Source organism: Quercus robur, chromosome 2, assembly GCF_932294415.1.
Source record: "Quercus robur chromosome 2, dhQueRobu3.1, whole genome shotgun sequence".
In the NCBI taxonomy this organism is placed as follows: Eukaryota; Viridiplantae; Streptophyta; class Magnoliopsida; order Fagales; family Fagaceae; genus Quercus; species Quercus robur.
The window spans coordinates 16,570,777-16,595,793 of NC_065535.1; the positions used below are offsets into that span (position 1 = coordinate 16,570,777).

Genomic DNA, 25,017 nt, shown 5'->3' on the forward strand with positions numbered 1-25,017 from the left:
ATACAGAAAGTTGAGGGGCAAATTCTAGAAAGACAGCACCGGTCGCACTTATAACAAAGCTGACCGGAAGATGGAAGATGAAGATGGAAGATAGGTGCTTGCTTTGCTTGTGTTTCATTGTGCACATTCGGTTGGAATATGCTGTTAGGGACATTTTTGTAACTTAATGGAGGCCCACGGACTTACCAACCAATGTTTTATGTGATACTAAACTTGAAAAACACTGGCTGTATGTATCCTTCACCTAACTCTCCACCATGAACTTTTCTCTAACATCATATCTCTAATCAGGTCAAGGCATTGAGCTACTCTAGAAATAGGAAGGGTCAAGGGTCAAGGGTCAATTTTCTTTTTCTTTTTCTTTTTTTTCTTGAGCTCTAGAATAGGGAAGGGTGTTGGTAATGGGACAAGATGGTTGGATTTTGAATGCTCCGTTCCCTTTTTAAGACCCAAAAAAACTCACATTCACATGAGGTGTGGAGAGCAGAATAAATCTGCGCAGGATGTAAACATTTTATCATCTTAAATATAAACAAGATTGTTTATATTAAATTTCTATGTAGATCAATGAAGGGTTTTTAAGATAGAAATTAAAATGGTGAATTTGAAATACTAATATTGAATTTGAAAATATGATATTCTAAAAATACTTCAAGCTAATACTATGTTTTAATGCATACCATTTTATAATATGTGTTTAGATTTATCTTGAAATAAATCATATCATATACTATATAATAAAAGTTTGGTTTAGAAACCGTGGTTGCACCAAGTGACTATACCAAATTGCAGAAATTTTTTTAGATTTTAAAAAAATAAATATAATTTTTTTTGTTCTTATCTTTTTCTCCTATAATTTATATAATTACTCCTAATTTTTTTTCATTCAATCTATATGACGTTTTTTTTTTTTTTTTTAAACATACATTCTAAGTTAATTCTTCTTCTCTTATCATTCCTAGAATGATTATAAATCTAATTTGCTCACAATTGAAAATTAATTCTCTCTCTCTCCACCAAATTGCAAAAAATTTGTTAGATTTTTTTTGGATGGTAATCAAATAGACATTTTTTTTAAAAAAAATACACATTTTTTTTGTTCTTATCTTTTTCTCCTATAATTTCTAAGTTGATAATTTAAGTACAATACAAATTTTTCATCTAATCATTTTCTTATTATAATTTATAAGTTAATAAATAATATCAATTTGATTACCATCCAAAATCTTTAACTAATCCTTATTTTTTTAATTTAAATTATATTTCTACACGTTTTTTTTTAAAAGCAACGTTTTGCATTTAAAAAAAATAGCAATGTAGTACATGTAAAAAAAGCAGCAACTACTCTTACTATTTAAATAAAATGCTAAATTCTTTGAATTTCCTCTTGCACTTTTTTTAAGATTTAGACTTCAGCTTTACACTTCCACAAATTAGACTAACATTAGACTTTTTGTTCATATCAACTTCTTCAATGTGGAGTGTATATATACTAAATAATTTATAATGAATATGTACCGTACGGTTCTTTTTCTTTATTCTTTACTTCTTCTACCTAGAACCTTTCAAGTATGTATTTGTTTGCTCTAATTTTTTTTCATAAATTGAATAGGTTTTTTGTACTTTTTGTTTTTTGTTTAACCTAATTTGTTAATGTTTTATACAATTTATATGATTATGGTTTGATAATTAATCATTAAATATGCTTAGGCATGATTTTTTAAATTATTTTTTGTTTTATGACATGGGTTCTAAGGATGATATGTTGCTTTCATCCTCTCAATTTTGATTTAGAGAAAAAATATTCTTTTTAGCTTACTATTAAGCATGTCTTGATATAAATTAGATTATAAATTGTTCATAACAATTTGATTTTTTTTTTTCCTGATTGAAATAGCTTTGGCTAACTATTAGAGTTGTACACTTTGATCTATAAAAGAAGTCAATCTATCCATTTAGTTTTTATTTTTATTTTTATTTTTTTATCAATCATTAAATATGGTTTGACATGATTTTTTATCAATCGTAAAATTTTATAATAAAGAACAATGACAAACAAGAACAAGGATACACTAAAAATATAGTGTATAAAGAGGTATTCAACAATCTCCTAAAGATACAAAATTCTCGTTAGAGCACAATTGGTAGGTTACAAAATAATAATTTTTTATTAGGTGTTATCATTTTATATTTGATAATTATCATACCAGAACAAATTTTTCCTTTCGTTATTATAATAATCATTTGAGAGATTATTATTTATAAAATAAAATGTATATTCTATAAATTTATGATAAAACCATGCAACGCACGAGCCTTTGACTAGTAAGATACATACAACACAAACAAAGTTTTTTAGCATGGTAATTTAAGTTATTATTAGTTGAATGGGCTTTACGAAGTTTTTTACTAATCTCTTAAAAAAAAGTTTTTTACTAAATACTCTCTTTGTGGATAATTAAACGTAGCAAATTGAAATACCTTACTTTCTAAAAAAAAATTAAAAAATTGAAATGCCTTAAATTTTTAAACTTTTACTATAAAACACTCCTTAAAAAGGTTGCAGTCCTTATTTTATGATTCTAATAAATTTAAAAGATTTGAGTAGCTTTGCATCTTCAAATCCTTTATACATGTTAATCTAAATAGAAAAAATAATTAAGAAACTAATAATTTTGTAGATTAATAAAAATATAAAAAAAGATTGAGATATTACAAGATGTCAAGATTTAAATCAGGATCTCACAAAGATCCTACATATTTATAATTTTACTTAAAGAAGTGAATTAGATCATAAAATTTGAAGATTTTAAGATGTAAAACGAGAATTTACTAACCATACAAAGGAGGTGACTTTGACATTAATTTTTCTTTTTTTAGAAAGTTGCTTTGACAATTATGGGATAAAGATACGAAAGAATAAAAGAATCGCTAATGTTGATAGTAACCAAATATGTATAAAAAAAATTATGAATAAGATATATATTTAATAAAGATTAAATCATACAAATAAATAATTATATATATACACACAACACTTAAAATAGGGCAAGCAAATGATTCTCAAAAAAAAAAAAAAAAAAAAAAAAAAAAAGAAAAAGGGCAAGCAAAACCCATTCCTCCTCTCATCCCTCTTCAAGAGGGGGAGAACCCAAAGAGCAACTGAACAAGACATTTTTACCATCCCTGTATTCACTACATGAGAACATATTCTTTTCAAAGAATGTTATATACTTAGTCCAATGCCAAACAATCAAACAAAAAATTAATACGGATATTATCATTAATTCTCGCCCCAAAGGCCCAGATTATTTATAGTTGATCTGTTAGAACTCTAGGTTAGGTCAAGTTCACCTAACCTGATAGAAGCAAATTCGCATTCCAAATGAGGAGAAGAAAATGAAATCACACCCAAAGCATATGGGTCATGTGGCCAGAGATCTCCAACAACCATCTCTCAAAAGTCAAAATGTGTAAATCTCACAATAATGCAGTAATCTCTCAAAGTGTGTAAATCTCACAATATCGCAATAATTTCTAATTACAATGTGTAGAGCTCGCAATAATCGTTCAAGTTTTCTGCTAGTTAAGATCATCTCCAATAGGTGCTCTATATCTATTTTTGGAGCAAAAACATCACTGTTCACACTCCATTCACACTCCAACAGATTCTCTATCTCCATTTTTAGATTAGCTTGATTAGAAGAACACTATAGCTTTTACTATTCATTATTCAAAAAAAAATTTCTATTATAATAATCAGGTATTGAATAAAAAAATATTGAAAGATGTGTAGTTGTTAAAAAAAGAATAAATAATGAATAAAAAATGAATGAAGAAATAATATTTAAATGAAATAGAAAAAATGATAGAGAATCTATTGGAATGTTATTGTTTATTATCCAAACAGTACAAAAAATTGACTAATCCACTGGAGATGATCTAATCTTTAGCCCTTCAAAAATCGTACCACTATGCTCCAAATTCTTGACAAATATTCAGAAAAGGAAAATAGGTAGATATCGGGTAACTTTTTAGCTCACCCGCCAAAGACAAAGAAAGCAGTCCCATATTGGCATATTCTGTGCCTGTCTCTCTGGCAAACCTCACACTCCATTTATTTTGGGTTTAGGCTCAAGAATATTGTCTTCATTTTTAAGAGATGAATTTAGAATATTGGTTAACAATCCATTTAAAAAAAATTATTAAAAAAACAAATAAATAATATAGCTTCTTTTTTTTTCCATAAAAGTAAGGTCAAACATTTCCTAAAATGAATTGTTAACTATTACTCTAAAAACACTCGTTAGCATGACCCAATTATAATAAGGATGAGTAATAATGCTAAGATTTAGGTCCGATTAGAAACAATTTATTTAACTGAAACTGAAATTTTTTTGCTGAAATTGAAAACTTTTTGTTGAAAGTACTATAGATAAAGTTAAAAGTTAGTTGAAATAATATAGTAAGACCCCTAAATATCAAAAAATAAAATGAAACCCATAAATAATAGGGATAATTACACATAACTCACCTGTGGTTAGGGCGAAAATCACTTTACCTACCCGTGGTTTGAAAAGTATCACTTAACCCACCTGTGGTATGTTTCCGTCAATCTCCGTAACCCACCTTAAGCCCAGCCGTTACAAAAACACCTCTTAACACCAAAACACAACATAACGCGAATCAAAACACCCAAAACTCAGAAACTTTTCAAGAGAGAGACTTGTGGTGAGATCAACGTGTTCTTCGTGGTTTTTATATCTCTTTTTCAGCCTGTCCTGGCCCGGTGGTTTCATCTCATCACGATGGTTCTGGCTCTCCATAAGTGGTTACAAATTTTCTCGCCATTAATGAGTTGTGGCTCTCCATTTGGTGATTTTGTGTCACCATTTGTGGGTTTTGTTGGTTTTTGCATTTGGGTGTGCTTTATTTTTTTTTTTGATACAAAGATATTCTTGTGGAAAAGAAACCCCCCTACATTCCAGAAATAGATGATCCTTCATATACTAACTTAATGGGAAATAGAGATATTCCTAATGGGTATGGTCTGCCACTATCTTCTGACAAAAACCAGTTATCTTGGAAAATATAGATTCTATTTTTTATACTTATGAAACCATATCTGGCCTTTTTTCCTGCTATATGTTTTATAACTTTTAGGCACCTGTAATGATGAAGGACAAAGTATTAATATTTTATAATTTCATTTTGGCAAATGTCATAAGAAAGTTCATATCTTTTTGATTGATTGTAAATGGTTTCTTCTTTCTTTTCATTTGGCATAAATATCATATGGAAGGTTTTCAAATGTGTGTATCACTAAAAGTTGGGCACCTGAATTTGGGCTTTGCTTCTTTTTTTTATTTTTATTTTATTTTTTATTTTTTATATCTTACCTCCTTTCTCTTTAGCAGATCTGATTGGGAATATATTGATTTTTTACAATTTCATATATGAGGTATTGATTGAGAATCTCTTTGTATGTTATTGCAAGTTTCTTTTCTTTTTTTCTTTTTTCAATCTAGGCAGCTGGTTTATTCCATTATAAATCATTTTTGCTTTTGATGGGTTACTATCGAATTAAGTTACTGGTATAGGTTCACCAGATCAACCTTACTATAGATTCATGGGTGTGCTTTATTATTATTATTTTTTTTTGCAGAAATCACGGTGGCCAGTGGTTATGGGTTCACAATAGAGAGAAAAGAAAGATAGAAGTTTTCCCCATTGCCTCCCTCAACCCTTTGGCTAACTCCTCGAATTTATTAAAAAAAAAAAAAAAAAACCCAGTTGCCCATAGCCACCAGAACCTCCATAGCCACCCGACCCACCATTCGAAACTGTAGAAACTAGAAAATGATCAAAACCCAGTTGCCCAAATCGCATTTCAAAACGGCCCAAATTCTTAAAATCGGCTCAATGGCTAGAACTCAACGGGTGAGAGTAAGAGTGGCACGAAGAACAAGCACGAAACCCACTAATCTGAACTTGGTTTGTGGGAATTCGGGTGGAATGCGAAATGGGTCTGCGAGAAAACCCCATGAAACTGAAAGAGAGTAGGGATTTGCGGGTGAGTGATGCTGAAAAAGAGATATAAAAACCACGAAGAACACGTTGATCTCACCACAAGTCTCTCTCTTGAAAAGTTTCTGAGTTTTTGGTGTTTTGATTCGCGTTATGTTATGTTTTGGTGTTAAGAGGTGTTTTTGTAACGGCTGGGCTTGAGGTGGGTTACAGAGATTGACGGAAACATACCACAGATGGGTTAAGTGATACTTTTCAAACCACGGGTAGGCAAAGTGATTTTCGCCCTAACCACAGGTGGGTTATGTGTAATTATCCCTAAATAATAACAAAAATTAACTAAATAGTTAAAAAAGGAGTCCAATATAAGTTTATCCCAAATGCAACCTTAGGGGTGAGGAACTGAGGATCTGTTAATTGAGAATATATCACCTTCGCCAGATATCCCTTCTCTTGCCTGAAGGAAGATGAATATGGCTACTCCATGCACAAAACTCAGTCACCATTGTGCTACAATGAGCATGGTAATATACTAATATACATCCAGAGTTTTTTCATGATTTTGAAACTTCAAACTGTAAATAACCAGCATGAAAACTGATATATGATTTGATAAAGATGATTTGTGTTGAGGAAAGCTCCTTTTACTTTTAAAATTGCTTCATTATAGTCACGATCCAACAGAGAAAGGTGGAGGAACCATGCCTCAATAATGGAAACAAGAATACATATTTTCAACCCAAAATAATATACCATGCAAAAAGGCAAAGAATAACGATTCGGCTATAATGAATAAACAGGGAACCATAACTTAATTTACTCATTAAAAATCCACCAGCATGTCCGTTAGTAACTTAGTATCATTTATTATCACTTAACTAACTACTCTCAACACCTAGACATCAAAAGAGAGACAACTGAGCATATAAAGGAAGAAGAAGTCTCCCACAAAGACTCAGAGAACAAGGTTTGTGACAGCAAGGTAACTCGGTTTCATTTTTGTCCTCGAAGCTTTGCATCTCCTACTCTTTACAAAAGATTGTACCATCAAGTCTCCAAACATCTTACTTCTTGCCCCTCTTAGAGCTACTCCTGGGTTTCTCTGTCCCACGTTTACGAGTGGAACCATTTCCAGGATTAACTGGGGCATTGCTGGCAGATTGAATAGGCACATGATGCCCAGGAACCAAAGCAGGGAACCCAACAGCAGGGATTCTGCAAAGTAACCATGGTCAACATCATCCAAGTCAAAAAACATTATTAGATTAGCCATCACATAGGGCAGAAGCATTATGAAAACAATACTCTTTCTTTTCCCACCTTTAAATGAACTAGGCAAAAGCTAAAACTAAAGATTTACTGAAACCATAATGGTAATCCAACCAAACTTTGCAAGCACAGGCACGACAACCTCTTACAAGTAAGGTCATGAGAAATAAGATTTAGTAGTATAAGGAATACATAGAGCTGATTAATCAACTGAATACAAACATGCAAGTTGCACGATGTAGCTGGACAAGAAAAACCAAATAAGTTACACACCCATGTGAAGGCCAAACTTCTAAAAGATCATCGAGGCTACAAATTTTTTTTTAAAAAGCATGGGTGAGTGTAATTTGGTCAAGATGAAGTTTTGTGCAGAATGTTGCTAGTTCAGAACAAGCAAACCTTCAATTATATATCTATCAAGAGATACTTAAATTCAACTTTCTGGAATATATTTGAATATCATCTTATCTAAGCTTTAGTCAGACTCAATAAAAAAGAAGTGCTTTAATACTCTCCCCTCAAAAGAGGGGGAAAAAATCGGACCTAGACTGACCAAGTGAAAGATCTTCTAGTTAAATTTGTCAAATCTTATGCCACACTCAGCCAATTGTAAGTTCAAACCAGCTGAGCTCAAACAGCAACACCTAGCTCAACCTGGTCCACACAATAGTTCAGTTCACTAGGCAGTTATACATGGCAGGTTTCCAATGGTAATTCTATATTTCTCTCAGAATTAGCTATTAAACTACTTAGTCCCCAAGCAAAAAAAAAAAATGGTAATAGAAAAAAAGCAAGAACAAGATGGTTATGATTCATACCCAAAAAGAGCACAGCAGACTCCTGCTTGGTCGCTGAAGCACCAAATGCGCTGCCTGAATGCAAACTAAGCCGTAAGGCATGATTCTCGGCGTAACAGCACTGAAGCAAATGCCCCAGTCTCCTACATTCCCCTTCCAGATACCTACTCTTTAACTCAAGGTCCCTCACATACATCTTTTTCCTCTCCCTTGATCTCACCGCTGCATCCCTATTTCTCAGCTGCCTGAAAAATCAGACCCATCATGACATACAACTCTTGAAGACTCTTTACCATTCAGATAAAGTAATGTATCAAACATTCATACTCTTCCCTTTGTATTGAAAGTCACAAATTCCCCACAACATCTTATTTTGCCAAAAAATTATTGCCCATATCGATAAAATGTAATAAAGCACCACAGACAACAAAATTCCCAACATAATTGTTCTTTGTCATACATAATTTCCTAATAGTAATTTAGTACCACGAATGAACAACAAAATTCACCAACATAATTTGTATTTACTAAGCAGTTCTATATAAAATTAAAATAAAAAATTTAAATTAAATATATAATACACAAAGACTTGTTCTTTAAACGATTATTATACAAAATCAAACCCTAATTACACAATACCTATAATAGAAAGTCCTTTTTTTTTCAGATTTAAACAATAAGCATAACGCAAAATTGATATTCAAACCCTAATATAAAAAATTAGCAATACCTTCTTCGTTTCTTGGAGGTAGGATCATCAGCACCATCATTATCATCATCTTGAGTTTGATCATCGTTATCGACCTTCTCCTTCACCGAACTACCGCTTCCGTCATCGGAATCACCGGAAGAGTCCTTATCGATCGGAGAAGACGCATCGACGACCTCACCGGAAGCCTCTACAGGGGAATTCGCGAGTATATCGGCGAAAAAGCTGTCACAGAACTCGTTGCTCGGCTCCGCCTCGCCAGAATTGTTGTTGCCGTCGTCGTCGTTCATCAAAAAGGTCTGGATCTCGTCGATTTCCGGTGAAACCGAATCGGGTAAACCCATGGGTTCGAGAGAAAAAGCATTTCCGTCCTCTGGTAATTCATCGAAGAAACCATCCCAATCGATTTTTTCGAGTATTTCATCGTTTAAAAAATCAGCATCATCCATAATAACCCGCTAATTGGGATTTCTAGATTAAAAATTTTAAAACCCTAACTGAAATTTTACAATAAAAACGAAAAAAAAAATTAAAAATTAAAAGGAAAGTGGTGTTCTAGTTGGGTCTAATCAGAAGAGCAGTTGTGATTTATAGCTGTATTTTCAAACGCGTATTTTCCGTTTCCTTTGGGAGTAAGAAAAGGAAAGGTCAAATTTTATTAAAGTAAAAAAAAGGGAAAGACTACAGAGTGGAAACTAGTTTCTATGCAACAGCACGGTGGTCCAATCATAGTGGTCCACGTGTTATTGGAGGAGATTGGGGGTTTGTGTATGATGACGTGGACGAATAGAGTTTTTGTTATGCAGATTCTAGTGAGATCCTCGGAGCAGAGGATTAATGTGTGAGCGTTCCCGTCACTCAGCCAATAGAATCGCAGTTAGTGGACGCTGAGAAAAGTTTTGGCGTTAACACGTGCAAATAGTGTGCCTTTTTTTTTTTTTTTTTTCTTTTCTTTTTATATTCTTTTGGGATTGTTTTTTTAGGGTGTTTCATTGCATTCCAAACAAAAATTTGGAAAAGAAAAAGATTTTCAAGTCCGTAATTCTTAAGATAAATAATAAACGTAAATCCGCCACGAGACCAACGAATACAATATCAAATTCATCTATTTATGTAAAAAATCTTGTAACTTAATTGATTAATATTTGTTATTGTTTTCAACAAGATTTTCAGATCCGGACCATTCATTGAACCGTAAAAATGAGATATTCAAGATTTTTGAAGTCAAAACAAGATCGAACCGAAGTCGAACCATAATGATGTCATAATTAATTAAAGCCTAAATATAGATATTAAATTTATAAAACTAGCAAAATTGACTAATATATCTATATATGTGAGAGAAATTTAATGATTTTCAAGCATTTAGTTAATAATTAAATAAGAAAGTTAATAAAATAAAATAATAACCATGAAAACATTAAAATTTATGATTAATTTTTGAAGTAAAGTTGAATATGTTTGAAGGATTTTAATTATAATTTTTTTTATTCCTTGTAAGAGATGGATTATTTAATTAAATAGAATAAAATTGTGTTAAGTTGTTTTTATAAAAAAAATTAAAAAAAAAATGATAAGGGGTTGGACTGCATGGTTCTTGCCACCAATTCGTGCAGTCCAACCTCGGTTTTAGGGGTTCACTGAATTGCCACATATATCCCATTCTCTATGCTTAAAAAACCGAATTTCAATCCGGTTCCCGCTTTTCATGATTCAACCTCCTAGTTTGGTCCAAATTTGAAAACCTTGGTTTTCAACGAAACCATCAACTCTCCCACACTTATCAAAGCTTAACCCATAAGCCATAGAGTTCTAGCCAAATCAATAGATCAATGATCAATTGATGGGGAGGCTGAGTAAACCTAGGCTTTGTAGGATGGTCAGTAAATGTGGCCTACTCAGGATTATTTAGTGAACAGTTAATCGCCTTCCATGAGAAGAGAATATAAGATTAATGTTGTTGTCATTAGAAAAACAAAAAAAAGAAGAAGATATTAATAAAGCTACAATTGAATTGCAAATCATGCTTTTCAAAGAAAACAAAATGCTATATGGGTTGAAGAAACACCACCTTGTATTAAAAATATTTTACAGTTTTATGTTCAGTTGGATTAGTTGCCCCTTCCTTGAATTAGTGTTTTTGTATTGGTTGATTTTTTATAATAAAACTATCGTTTATTATTCAAAAGAAAAAAAATGTGAAAAACACATTTTAGTTCCTACATTTTTAGGCGATTTTCATTTTAGTCCTTATATTTTATTTTTACCGCTTTTAGTCCATATCCTAAAAAATGCTTCCCGTCTTGGTCCCTGTCGTTACTCATTTAACAGAAATATCCTACATGGCAAACGGTTCAACAGTAAATGCTGACGTGTCTATTAACAAATATTTAAAAAAATATTTGCATTTTTAAAAATGCCACATCAGCAATTTAATTTTTGAAAAAATCCACATAAGATAAAAATAATATAAAATTTTCTAACCTAATTATTTTTTTAAAAAAGAAAAGAAATTAGTTAAATTATTTTTTTTTTCCTTTTTTTTGGAAGAACATGAAGAACGTGTTCTTCATTTTTCACTATGACTGGTCCAAAATTATGAATAAAATTATTAAGTTATATAGAATCTATAAATAAAGAGAAATACTACGTCCACAATATTTTCACAACAAATTATATGTGATTAGTTGTTATTGATTCAAATTTGAATCTGACATTAAGATTATTTCTTTACTCCAACAATAACAATCAGTAACAACTTATCACTTAATATTTGTTGTAAAAATGTTATGAAAATATTGTGGTTATATCATTTCTCATGAATAAAACCATTCAAATTATTGAACAACAAAACCAACCTTAACAGCTACATACAATAAGAGCCCGTTTAGATTGAAGATGAGTGAAGGAAAGTAGGGTAGACTAGAGTTAGCTGAAAATAGATTAATTTTAAGCTAAATCTACTCTACTCTCCCTTCCTTCCCGTCAATCCAAACGGACCATAAATTACTACAGCATTCTCTAAACAAATCACATGTCCTTGGTCATGTGTCTCTCACGTGACAAGCTTCACATTTTCTCAAATAAAAAGACTCCAGAGGAAACAAAACAGTATAATCCCTGAAATTGAACCACCAAGAAACATGCGGCAAAAGGTCATCGTCGGATGAGTTTGCAGTTTGTGTGTAAGCCAACACCATCTAAAATAACCATAACTAGATAAACAAAGCAAGAAATATCTTGCACATGACCTTTGATTGTTTTTCAAATTAAGAAGTAAAATTTCCATTCAGACATGGAAGGAAAAAACAATCGCCAAGAGCTTCACAGCACATTGACACATCTGATCTGGCCCTCTCCATACAGGAGCCAAGAGGGCTCAGTTCAATTTCCTGGGGTCATGTTACTTTACTCAATGTAGCCAAAAAAGAAACAAAAGATAAACAAACCTACGCTACACCTCAGACATATAGCTACAGAGTAAAGTTGGAACCAGAACTAAACAATAAACAGCAAGCACAGTTGCAACAGAGAACACAACACGTAACAGAAATGCAAAATCATCCCAGATACCTAACACCTTAAAGGAACCAAGCTTTTTGATAATTGAAAAAGATAAAGAGTCCATCTTGCATGGAGGACGCAGTAAAGGAGGGAATTCTTCCCCGTCTTAAGAGAGCTTGACATAATTTTTGACCAATCAATACACTCTTGTGAGGATCCTACCATTATGAACCTGAACACTTCTACATGACCATGATTTACTCCTTGTTATGCAATAAGCACATGATTATTTCACTTTTTGATCATTTTTTCATGATTTCAAACATCCAATACACCTTTAGAATACACACACACTCACAAACGATAGGATTTGAATTTATGGTATCCACTCCATGAAGATTGCCTTTTATCATTAGGCCAAGATACCAACTGGTTTTAGTTTAGGATCAAACCCCACCATTCTATGCACTTATTAAAGAAATGAACAAAGAGGTATCACATTTTACATAAATTGCCCTATAAAGTATGTTGAATTAAAGGTCTGCTTGAGATTTGCTTATTTCCAGTAGCTAAAAGCTAGTTTATTACCAAAAAGCAAATAGTTAGATTGTTTGCAAAAAAAGTTGAAACAAAAAGCAAATAAGCAATTGCCAAATGCACACCACATATTCAAGCATGATTATCATAAAAGAATAAAAGAATAAATTTTATTGAAGATGACAAGCTTTGAGCACCAAACTCCAAGGACATCATAGTCCTGCACATCTCATATGACCCTGTATTTTGTGCTGATAGATCAGTGTCATAGAATGACTCCAGCTAAGAACTTCAATAAACTGGTAGTAAGGTAACAGTAGATAATCAGGCTCTGTATAGGTAAAGCTGGGGTGAAGAGTTCAAATGTTTAAATAGAATATGTATAAGGTGCTCCAAATTTCCTTCTCACATTATGTAATTCTGAATAAGTGGAACTTCACCATTTCCTGTAACATCAAAGGACCTGTCACTACAGATCACACTGCCAAACCCCATGAAACTTGAAGACATGTCAATATTGGAGTTGCTGAAGTTATGATACTTCAATCCTCGACTTCTTTTCACCTCCAACAAATGAACACTTTTAAGTTGTAACCCATACATTAATGTGTATTGTCACCCTCAAAACAAAACAAGTTGTCTTCGCCAGATCAAACATGGGTAGACCCTATATCTGCAGTGCTAGGGCAAAGGGTGAAAGAGGTGAATTTAGGACTCTCAATAGTAGACGGGTAAAGAGTGTTTTTGTTCCTCAGGGGGTCAACCTAGTATCCTATAAAGCCACAAAACATTGAGAGAAGCACTACCTCAAAGCTAGATTTAAACTCAGACTTCGTGTTGTCAATATTCCCGCGTTAAACATAACCTGTTTTTGCTTTCCTAGAGGCAGAAAAGCAGAATATTATTCCCTGATAAACATGTTTATTTTGATTAGAAGAAAACAAAACTTAGATACACACTTCATAAACTAACCAGACAACTTGCCCATTTTCTGACCCACTTTGAGTACGGCAGGCCCAATTTTCAGGGCTACCAGACCTGGCCCTAAAAGCATAAATAAAAATCATTAGAGAAAGAGAGAGAGAAAAAAGAAAAAAGATTCTGACTACAAAATAACACCAGGAACAGATATATAAGAAAATGCTCTAAATCTGTTGATCAATGACCTCCAGACGCTCAGGAAGTACCTACAAATTGCAGTGACATCTAGGATTACAGAAACAATCACAACCAGTTACCTAAAATAGATGTGGACTTATAACCACTGCCCAAATTAAACTCTGATACAAGACTAGCAGAACCCACCACACAACAAGTGTGCCGAGGTCCTACAGTAAGTTGATATTGACCAAAGCCTACATTATATTATAGATCTTCCTGGAAATTCACACAAAGGATAGTGTCAATAAACCCTAAAATATTAACCTTGTCATTGTTATTTAGTTTTCCAAAATCTACAACTCATCAAGTCAAGCTCGATTATCAAAGGAACATGGGGCTTATGCCTCTAACCATTGAACGGTCAACTTATTGAACAAGTAAAACCTCAAATGAGAGAGACTGAAAAAATGAATGACAGATACCTGCAAGCCAATTTCACAGCTCCTTTGTCCTCAAATGACAAAAGACTGTCTTTTATATTATCTCTAATTATATTTTAAGCACTAGGATTATTTACATAAATGCATTTAAATTTACAGATGCTCTTCAAAAAACCCTGCCACTCTAAGAATGGGTGTTCCTATTTGATTTATGTAGCTGCTTGACAACCTACTATAAGATCAGTGCAGCTGAAAACTAACTAAATTGGCACTGATAGCCAAACCTCAAATAACACTCAAAATTGCAAAAGGCCAACCAAACCACAAAGACCTCACCAACTTCCAAATACAGTGCTCTAAAATCTTAGATCATGAATTGAGCACCAAACACTCCAGAGGAGTTCCAACTTTCTCTAAATAACAGAATTAAATTGAAACTACCACATCCTAGGGGGGTTACTATTTACTTCAAACAAACTGATGCTCACTTATGATCCCAAGATTTCACACCTAGTTAAAAAGAGCTTATTCTATACAAATTCAACACAAGCTCTGAAAGCTTTAACTATCAACTTGAAAGCAAGCCTCAATTGACAACTCCCAAATTGGTCCAAATTATTTACATTGCAATCCTAGTATCAAGCGAAGACTAAATGAATACCAACAACCTGATCAAACATTTCACAAAAAATGCATAACGACTGAGCAACATTACGAAGTCTGACGATGGGTAATATCATCCACTTGGGCTAATTATCAGGTAACAGATAATAGGCCATTGATAAGATCAAGAAGAAATAATAAGAAAGAGGCCCAATTCTAATGTAAAAAGTATAGATCATCCTATTGAAAACTGTTTAGCATTTGGAAAGCAAATGGCTAAACAGCACCTTAAGACTCCAACAATCAGACCAGATGCGTACCACAAATAACATAGATTCTGGATTGGCAACTCAAACTTAAGCCAATACACTTAAATTAATGCAGAAATTTGAACTAAACACTAACCCCATTACAGCCCATACTTGAACAATGAAATTTCAACATAAAGGAAACTTAGAAGCATAAAATTTTCAAAGATGATCAACATTACCCAGTACCAGCAAAGTTAAAAGATTAAAAAAAAAAAAAAAAAAAAAAAAAACTACAATTCAACATACAACATTTAATCTACTATCTTAAGTTGACACTACAATCATGGCCCAATGGTTCAATTTAAAAAGAACACCAATTTGGAAGTCTCAAGTAAGCATTAAAACAAACACCTTAAGAGCAACCTAGAACGAACTAGATTTAAAAAGTAAATTACCAATGCCAAAGCCAAAGTGAGCTATTTATACATCATATCACTCCCTCTCCTCCCTTTCTCGATTCCACTGCTCAATTCTAGCTCGGCGCTCCTCGCTTCCGTCCCTAACAGGACTCCTGCTCCGCTTAGGACTCCCATATCTTCTCTTAGACCCATCTCTTTCGTGCCTATCAGCTCTATCATGCCTATCATACCTGTCCTTGCTGGATCGCCCATTTCCGCGATAATCACGGTCCCTAGAATCCCTCTCACGCCTATCGTGATCCCTCCGGTGCCGCAGCGGGCTCGAACTCCGGCTCCGGCTCCGGCTAACCCTATACCCACGGTACCTCCCAAACAGCTTCCTCCTCAATTCTCTCCCAATCAGCTTCACGTGCATGAAATTGCAGTACCCACCTCGGTTACAGTTATTCTCCTCGAATTGCCGACATGTGGCTTCGCGAAAATCGGTCACCGGTGAGAAATCGGCGATAATGGGTCGACCCGAATAGAACCGGCCCTGTAAGGCCTGTAAAGCCGAGGCGGCTTGGTCTTCTTCCTTGAACTGAACGTACACGTTGCCGATCATGTGGTCGGCGAGGTTGTCGCAAACGTTAAGGCTCTCGATCTCGCCGAACTTGCTGAGTTCCTCGAAGATGTCCTCGTAGAAATCCTCGAAGTGCTCTTGGATCTTGCGCGGGTCGATGGTTTGACCCTGGGCGTCCACGCCCGGCGTGATCATGTCGGGTCGTTGGTACATGTTCGACAAAAGCAAGGTCGGAGAGATCGTCGGTCGGTTGTGGAGGCGAGAGCAACGATCGCCGTGGCGACACGCGCCGATCTTGAAGTAGAATGGGCAATTCACGCGGTCCTTCTCGGTGCCGAAGATCGAAGCCAAGTGCTCCGCCATGTTAAAATCGTTTGATTAATTTTAGGGTTTGAGAAATGGGGAAAAAAATTGAATAAAAGCCTTATTTAGAAGAGGGGGGGAAATTGAAAATGAAAATGAGAACCCGGGGTGTGAGGAAATTTTTTTAAAAAATATATATAAATTTGGGTTTTTGGATTTGAGGAAGGTTCTAGGCTTTATATTTAAGGCTACGTAAGAAAATGAACTTCAATGGCTGGTTTTTGATTTATCCATCGATTAGGATTAGTGACTCGAAGGTGGAACTTTTTTGTTCACCACTCGCTTTATAATTGGGTATATTTATAAATGACATCACGAATCAGAAGGTGTAAAAAGCGTGGGTAGCATCATGGGCGTTTGCGTTGACTTTTCTGAGTTCTTTGAACAATGACAATCTTGTGTGTTTTTTTATATTTTTTTTAATGAGAAAGTTAATAAGTACGGGCTTGTTAAGGTGAATCTTATTTGATAAAAAATTAAATAAATAAATAAAAAATGATATAAAATTAGTTTTACAGTTTATTTTGATATTTTTTTTTCTCTATAAAGCGGGATTTTTTAGAAAATAACAACAAAACCCAAACAATATCATTAGTTAGGAAACGTTTTAAACTATTTTGGTTTCTAGCAATTCGAGTTAAGGAGGGTCGATTTCTGGGTTTTTAGCTAAGGTTGGCGGAGTGGGCACGTAGGCAGAAATCGAGTTTAACTCTGTCGGTTTCTAAGCCTGAAAAACGAGTTTAATGAACTCGATTTCCAGGCTTGAAAACCGAGTCAATGAACTTGTTTTTCAGGCTTAGAAACCGACTCCTTTGAACTCGGTTTCTTTGTCTGCAGAACCACTCATTCCTGACTGAAGAATCAGAAGGTGCAGGGAAAAATTGACAAAACCAGTCGTTCCAACACTCAATAAGAACAAGAAAAAATGAATTGCAATTGATCAGAAGACTCAAGAACAAGAAAAAATGAAATCAGAAGGTGCAGGGAAGAAAAAATGAAATCAGAAGGTGCAGGGAAAAAATCAAATATACTCGCCTACGTTCAGTACTGCAGTAGCCTAACCCGGTTTCTATGACGGCGACGGAGAGTGAGAGACCGGAGTTGAGACTGAGATGGAGCGAGATGGAGGGCCGACGGCGACGGAGAAGGACGGAGCTGAAGAGAGGGAATGAGTGCGACGGAACGGCGACGGAGAAGGACGGAGCTGAAGAGAGGGAATGAGTGCGACGGAACGACGACAGAGCCGGATCAGAGAGCGGAGCTGAGACCGAGATGGAATGGACGCACTGTGAGTGTGGGAGGGAATGAGAGAGTTTTTTGAACTAAAGAGTTTTTTTTGAGAGGACTGTAAGTGTGTTAGTGTGGGAGGACTGAGTTTTTTGAGAGGACTGTTTTGAATGAGAGTTTTTTAAGAGTTTTGTTGAGTTCTACGTGTGGCAAAAGAAAATAGAAATCAAGTCCAACAGACTTGATTTCTGTGTAGAAAAACCGAGTCTATTAGACTCTGTTTTTGTACATATAAACCGAGTCTAATAGACTCGTTTTTTATACACAGAAATCGAGTCCAGCGGACTCGATTTCTATGTGTAAAAACCTAGTGTATTGGACTCGGTTTGTATGCATAGAAATCGAGTTTATTTAACTCGATTTCTGTGCGCCGTTTATCTGCTGCAAAAAAGGAAAATCGAGTATACTAAACTCGATTTTACAACCCACAAATCGACTCCACCAAACTCGAATTGTTATAAACCAAAATAGTTTGAAACGTTTGCTAACTAATGATATTGTTTAGATTTTATAGTTATTTTCTAAAAAAATCCCTATAAAGCTGGCCCATAGTTTATAAAGCTGAAAGAAATGATATAAAACTGTTAAAAAAAAAAAAAAAAAAAAACTGCAAAAAGAAAGTAAAAAAAGTTGCCGTAACACAACCCTTTTTTTTATTACCCAAGCTCTACTTGGGCTTGGGTCAATTCAGCCTAGTTCGTTTGATGATCTGAATAAGCCCAAGGCTAAACTTATTTGGTTGGGTTTTCAACATTTTGTGAGCATCTGTAAAATTTGATCGGATTGTTTAGGCCTAAATTGTCTTTTTTTTTTCTTTTTTTCTTTTTTTAAATGATAAAAAAATGTCTCACGCATGTGGTCACAAGCCATGCCCACTTAAATCCGAATTTAACATAGTGTGGGGCACCGCTAGATACGTTAAGGCTATTCATGACAGCACAACTTTTTTTGTTGAAGCATATGACTCGAGCCAACATACCCCTGCAAGCATCACGTAATGCCAATCCGAGACTCCTGCCAACAACTCTAAATTGTCTCTTTTGGTTCATTGAAGTGAAGTTGCTTTACTTTGTACGAGTTTATAGTCCTATATTTAGAGTGACAATGTAAACAATATCCTAGAGAGTAGAGAGTAACAGCTACCCTATTGCATACTTGTCTTAAAAATACATTGTCATAATCACATGCTGGCGCTAATTGAAAAATGATTTACGAAATACTTATGTTGTAGTATAAGCTTGATAAAAAAAAGTAAAAAAGAAATCATAATCAAAATGGCTGATTTTGTGCGTATCCGTTGATAGTTACAATGGTCTTAAAGCACTGCTTAAACATCTGGATTATGTGACATATAGTACAATTGGAACCTGATTATTCGCAAATGTTATAAGCACCGATTCATAGTTGTTTTGATAATTATTGTGACAAGATTATTAACGTTTATATAGAGCATACACATTATCACCTTTTTGGGTTCCTTCTTCCTTTGTGAAGAAGTATTGTTAACATGCCCATCTAAAAAATGTCATTTGGCACTTTGATAGCAAGCAAAGTCATGTAGCTTATAGAAGACCCGAGAGAGGCACTTTGATAGCAATTGGACTTACATCTATATAAAGCGTTACAAAGATGTTAGACGAACGCTCTTTGAAAAATGTACTCAATTGTAGCATGAAATTCATACTAGATATGCTTTTTCAACCATTTTAGGAGGTGGACGAAAAGATATCTATTACGACTATGTGCCTTGTGACTATATTACAAGGGACTCAGATATATTGAACTCAAGAGGGATTAGATATTACAAGGGATGAGTTTGAGGGACATGATATGCTAATCCTTAACAAGGCCTAGTGGTAGTGCTCCTAAATTTTTCTAGCAAGCATGCTCGACAGTTGCATGGCCTAATTTATTTACCCATTCAAACAAATTTGGAAGTAGCACAAAAGATGCATTATTTTCTCGTGCCCAGCGTTCAAATGGAAGACTTATAAAAATGTTGGACCAGACTTCCAATAACTACCAAAGTCAAAATCTAAAAATAGGGGCAGTATAACTAACTTGTGAATGAATAGAGGAAGAGGTTGCAGGACAGCAGGAGCAATCCAAATTTATATTTCAAATTGAATCATTCAAGAAAGAATGTGAATTGAGCAAAAACAGCGTGCTTGCTCAACAATGCAACAGTGTTTAAGAGGGGAAAAAAAGAAAAAGAAAACTAATCAATCCAAATTTAATGGTTCAAATTGAATGAAAGAAATGGATAAGCATAGATCAGGCTTTAGAGATAAAAGCTGACCCCCCACACATGAAATCATGCAACACTGCAAGAAGCAAAACCACAAATGATTGATAATCATCTCGGAAGGCTGTTTGGAGGGAAATTACGTAATGGATTCTCCCTCAGTAGCTCCGTTTCCCTGCACAATTAAAATAGTAAAAGGCTGATAAGTATCACACTACCACTTAAGAGATTGCCAGTATACTGAAATAGACAACAACATATATTCTCAAGTAGATTGCTTACTTTTTAAGGTCTCGGCCATCCTCATGCCTAAGTTGCAACATCGACTTATCACCCCCCTCATTATTCCTCTTATGAATTCTGAAACAATAATAATAAGAACAACACATTATCAGAACAGAATTTGAAGAATGAGAAAGAGATCTAGAATGCATTGACACTTTGATTACATGTCAAATGAAGAACCATTAACTAATACAGTAATACTCCACTTGAAAATTAAAATGTCCCTTAAAAACATTTCAAATTTCAACACACATCAGCATAACAGCTGCATATTATTACAAATGATGTACAAAATCATATGACTTCAAATCCTGTGTTCACATCTTTTCTTCTTTGGACAAACCAAAACAACTAAGATTGTAATAAACATATTCAGTAGGGTGCAATGCAGGATATAATTGGGAGACAATGCTAATATATCTAATAATGGTTGCTTTTAATAAAATTTAAAATGATACTCACTCTTCACATTCTTCATCGACAAAAACCTCAATACTACTGGCAGTTATTCCTCCTGTTATAGACCCAGGTTTCTGAGGAACCTAAAAGAAGCAGAATTAGAGTTACTTAGATGCTATAAGAATGATGCAAGGAAGAAAAAGTCTAAGGTTGTAAGGGAAGAGTGGGAAGAAGGTGAATGGTAAACCTTGTATGTTGTCCACTTGGTAGGGATTGCATTATTTTCTTTATTTCTCTCTGCACGAGCTCCAAGAGTGCGCCAAGAATTCAAGTCTGTCTTTGATGTATCTGGCTGACGATCCACATTGCTTATATCTTTGAAAATAGTGAGCGGAGTTGCATGAGCCCTATAACCAGAGCAAAAAATTTAGAATGGAAAAATGAAAATGTATAGTTTACACTTGCTACCATCAATCATATCTAGAATGTCTTATTGACATATTGAATGAAATCATCCGATCCAACTTTAAGGAAGAGAAACATCAATGGACTAGTCTATATAGATGGCATCAAACATGCTCATGATAACTCTGCATATGGAAGAAAGACAAACAAAATGAATACCTAAAGAACTTATGTCTGAAACTTGCATTGATTGGAACTTCCCCTTTTCAAAGCTGGAAGGTGAGCTTCAACCCAAGTAAAGGGTAAGTTTAATGCATTTTGTTTCACTAAAAACATGTGAGCTGCCAACCAATTAATATGAGAATCAAAACACTAAGACAAAATTGTGCTTTACTCCAGTTTGGAAATGTAATCATGTTGGAAGGGGCGTTTTGGAAAGAGAAGCAATGGGGAGATATGGAAAACTATTACTTTGGAAAGAAAGGAAAAGCTCATAGTTTTGAGGGGAAGGAGCAAAATTTGGTGAGTAGAAGTTCTTTTTGAATATTCTAGATGATTGGACTTCGACTTCTCATATTTTTTCTACTATGAACTTTCTAGCATTCCCAGATACTTCGAGCTGTTGTTAATTGTTTTTGTACTTCTATTTTCTTCCTTTTCACTTATTTTGTTTGGGGTTTCCTTTGTAAACTCCCCGTGTACGGCTGCATCCCTATTACTTATCAACAAATAAAAAAGGTTCTAAACAGACTAAACAAGAAATTTTGACTACCAGAAGTAATAACATCACGACAAACTTTGAATGAAAGGCCTATAGCAACTTTCATCATTAAATTTTTAGAAAGCTTTGAGGTTTCTGTCTAGAAAAATTAAGTAAATAAATAACTCCATATTGCTCACCTATCTGGCCTAACATTTTTCTTGACAAGATCAGAGTTCTCAGTGGTCTGCATTCCTGAAACATTAGAGAGAGTTTAAAAAGCATATATTTTTATAGTAGAATGCAGAAATTCAAGAAAGCAAATCAGAGCAATGGATCTTACGATTTTCTCCTCTGGAGAGGACAGTTCCAAAACTCCGTCCTGGTAACCGCTTCTCCACTGTATCTTCCTAAAAATGGGGATAAATGGAACAATAAATGGTTTATTAAGAAAAAAAAAAAAAGTGATTAAAGTTCTTAACGAAAAGTTGCAAGCATACATCTGTTGGTTTTGGTCTTCTCATTGAGCGAGCAAAATACTTCCTATAAGAATCCTTCAATTTTTCGAGTGGTTGAGCATTCCTATTTAATGAAAAAATTAATCAGAGATGTATTTCTGCAATGCACGAATAAAGAAGAGAGAGAGAGAGAGAGAGAGAGAGAATAAAAAACTGAACTAAGGCTCAAAGAAAGAAATTGAGAAATTAAAATCAGCATAAAATTATGGTTAGAACATATGTAAATAACTTATAAGTGACAAATAAGGCTACTCAGTATGCACATACTACAGATTCCATTTGTATTATAGGTTAATACATATGTGTAGAACAATCTCCAAGAATCTCATTACCAATGTGATGCATTTAAAACACGAACTCTAAAAAAATGAGGTACTATAACAATCATGAGAAAGAGAGGAAGAGCACATTTTTTCTCAAAATTAGATCTTGTAGCAGGATGCAGGCAATATTACAAACCACACTCCCAATGATGTAATTGTAAACATTGTTTTGACCCTTAATGAAGGCCTTACTAAACCATAAAGCCTTAACCAAATAACAACTAGAAACTTAACACTACACTACAATATTTCAAATACCAATGAAACAACACTACAAACTGTGCAAACATTAAAAACTAACTCTGAAAAGAACTCGCATTAAGAGATCTCAATGCGCAAAATCTTTTAATTCATTTCAAAATCAAAGAGTTCTCATCAACCAAAGCTTACGGGTTACAGTTACAGCCACGTTTTTCTTGTTCTTCGAATACTTCTTTTCAATTAAAAACATAAATTACATTTCATATATGAATACCATCTTCAAGTTACATTTACTGATCAAATACAACAAAAACAGCAGAATATATAATAAAACATTACAACAAATCTTACCTAGATATGCCAAGATTATAAATTTCGTTGGCAAGTTTCATCTTATTCTTGGATTCTAAGTGTGAAGCATAGGATATATAGTACACAGCATGAGTCTTCCCAATTTCATTTGCCTCTAGAAAACTGTATATGATTTCTGCATCACTACAATTTTCAGCCTGCAATAGCATTTCATTTTCAAACATCAATCCAAATAGGCAACAGTCACGATGACACATGCACTATATTAAAAGAGAACAATTAAAACAAAATTTTAGAAAGTAAAAAAAAACCTACATATTCCAACCACACTTTCAGGTAGCGTAAATCATCCTTATAGCGGTCTGAATGCCAAAAAGTGCGCACACATTGTTCATATATCACAACCAATCCAGAGTAGTCTCCTCCCATTGGAAATGCTTCTTGAACCCACTTAATACACCTTGCAAAAGAAGCAAAGATACCAATAATCAGTTTGGGCATGTGTGACAACATTTGAAAAGCTGGTTACTCGAATAAATTCTTTACAAAAAAAGTAGCGAATATGGTGCATTTTTAGCAATAAAAACCCACAAGTTCAGGAGGAAGAAATTCATGGATAACTTGTACAGAAAACAAGAACCCAGTATCATGCAGGAATATCAATATGAAAAGGGCAAAACTTAAGTTCCTCAATTAAATTTAACCATGTTTATCAATGAAGGCATTAGATTCAACTATGTGACTCATTGGCTAATGCCATGATTGAATTTAATCAGAAACCTAAGGTACAACGCCTAAGAAATTGTAGGTAAGTTTTGCCCATGTGGAAAAAACGTGTTAGAAAAAGCTAACTTACATAAAACCTTATTCTATTTTTTCACAAATCTGAAATCTCAATCTCATTGTAACAAAATACAAAATTAGTGACAGACCCTTGCACTAAATAAGCTTGTGAGAGAACAAAGATGAAATATTGAGGAACAAAAAAAAAAAAAATCATACTTCTTTCGATTATGATTTTTCAGATGTGACACAAATTTCTTCGAATGAAAAAATAAAATCAAGCAAGAAAATCGGGAAAGAAAAATGGAAGAGTTGAGAGTACTCACTCGAGCCATGGGTGTAGAGGATCATCTCCTTGATGCTCATCGATAGCCTCAATCAACCTCCTAAAACCCCACATCAAGAAATCAATCAAAAAAATTGATCAAAGAATATTTCAAAGAAAAATGGTCCAAAGAGTGAAAGAAAGAAAATAAAACCTTCGGTTCTCAAGCAGAGATTTCTTGAGTTGATTGTCGTTGTGGGATTTGAGAGCTTCGTTTAAGAGATGAACCTTTCTGCCTCTCTTCAAGGGCCTCACGTTTTCTTTGAAAAGTTCCCACTCGTTCCCAGTCTGTCTCTTTGAGAGAAGAAACTCCGTCTCTGGATCCAACCTCTCTATCTGAATCTGACCCTCCTCCATCGCTGCCTGCTACTATTACTTACTCTTTCTTCTTCTTCTTCTTCTTGATGAAGATTCAAATTTTGAAACACAGATTGGTTTTGGGTTATTGCTAACTAACCGTTAGAAAGGGGTTTTTATAGAAATTGGAGTTTGTGCGCTCTGCTGGCCCTACCTCCTATGAAATTTGAACTTTGAACCTGCACTAGCCGTTGGGCCCAAATCATTACGAGTTTACTCAACCATTCAGCCCAAGAAGGAAAAAAAGATCTTTGAGCCTAAACAAATTCAGTCGAAGCTTATGGTCCAGATTCTA

General features: G+C 34.2%; 3 protein-coding genes across 8 annotated transcripts; all 3 read right to left on the bottom strand.

The window, feature by feature from the left end:
- Nucleotides 1-6,820: 6,820 nt before the first annotated feature.
- LOC126712655 (bZIP transcription factor 60) lies at nt 6,821-9,388 on the bottom strand. The gene is made up of 3 exons (XM_050412072.1): nt 8,824-9,388; nt 8,115-8,338; nt 6,821-7,242 (listed from the first exon to the last, which is right to left on the bottom strand). Exons 1-3 carry the CDS (start codon nt 9,249-9,251, stop codon nt 6,983-6,985), a joined length of 912 nt encoding a protein of 303 aa, XP_050268029.1. The 5' UTR covers nt 9,252-9,388; the 3' UTR covers nt 6,821-6,982.
- A 3,584-nt stretch (nt 9,389-12,972) lies between these two features.
- On the bottom strand, nt 12,973-16,838 carry LOC126712656 (splicing factor U2af small subunit B-like). 6 transcript variants are annotated; one of them, XM_050412076.1, is made up of 4 exons: nt 15,694-16,838; nt 13,816-13,887; nt 13,650-13,722; nt 12,973-13,516 (listed from the first exon to the last, which is right to left on the bottom strand). In XM_050412076.1, exon 1 carries the CDS (start codon nt 16,580-16,582, stop codon nt 15,731-15,733), a length of 852 nt encoding a protein of 283 aa, XP_050268033.1. In that variant the 5' UTR covers nt 16,583-16,838; the 3' UTR covers nt 12,973-13,516; nt 13,650-13,722; nt 13,816-13,887; nt 15,694-15,730. The 6 variants fall into 6 exon arrangements, with proteins under 6 accessions (XP_050268033.1, XP_050268032.1, XP_050268035.1 ...); XM_050412075.1 differs by having other exon boundaries at nt 12,973-13,524; XM_050412078.1 differs by having other exon boundaries at nt 13,803-13,887.
- A 3,133-nt stretch (nt 16,839-19,971) lies between these two features.
- On the bottom strand, nt 19,972-24,816 carry LOC126712658 (mitotic spindle checkpoint protein BUBR1). Its single transcript, XM_050412080.1, has 11 exons — nt 24,520-24,816; nt 24,367-24,426; nt 23,573-23,717; nt 23,297-23,454; nt 22,404-22,485; nt 22,247-22,313; nt 22,104-22,158; nt 21,046-21,205; nt 20,862-20,941; nt 20,397-20,474; nt 19,972-20,289 (listed from the first exon to the last, which is right to left on the bottom strand). The coding sequence occupies exons 1-11, from the start codon at nt 24,720-24,722 to the stop codon at nt 20,226-20,228; spliced, it is 1,152 nt and encodes a 383-aa protein (XP_050268037.1). The 5' UTR covers nt 24,723-24,816; the 3' UTR covers nt 19,972-20,225.
- Nucleotides 24,817-25,017: the final 201 nt, after the last annotated feature.

Excerpts from the sequence above, each read along its gene's own strand:
- LOC126712658 (XM_050412080.1), bottom strand. The coding sequence starts at position 24,722 with ATGGAGGAGGGTCAGATTCAGATAGAGAGGTTGGATCCAGAGACGGAG. Across the intron at positions 23,718-24,366 it reads CCTCTACACCCATGGCTCGA|GTGTATTAAGTGGGTTCAAG; the intron begins GTGAGTACTCTC and ends TTCTTTTGCAAG. Across the intron at positions 20,942-21,045 it reads CCAAGTGGACAACATACAAG|GTTCCTCAGAAACCTGGGTC; the intron begins GTTTACCATTCA and ends TGCTTCTTTTAG.
- LOC126712655 (XM_050412072.1), bottom strand. The coding sequence starts at position 9,251 with ATGGATGATGCTGATTTTTTAAACGATGAAATACTCGAAAAAATCGAT. Across the intron at positions 8,339-8,823 it reads ACCTCCAAGAAACGAAGAAG|GCAGCTGAGAAATAGGGATG; the intron begins GTATTGCTAATT and ends CTGATTTTTCAG. Across the intron at positions 7,243-8,114 it reads GTCTGCTGTGCTCTTTTTGG|AATCCCTGCTGTTGGGTTCC; the intron begins GTATGAATCATA and ends GTTACTTTGCAG.
- LOC126712656 (XM_050412076.1), bottom strand. The coding sequence starts at position 16,582 with ATGGCGGAGCACTTGGCTTCGATCTTCGGCACCGAGAAGGACCGCGTG.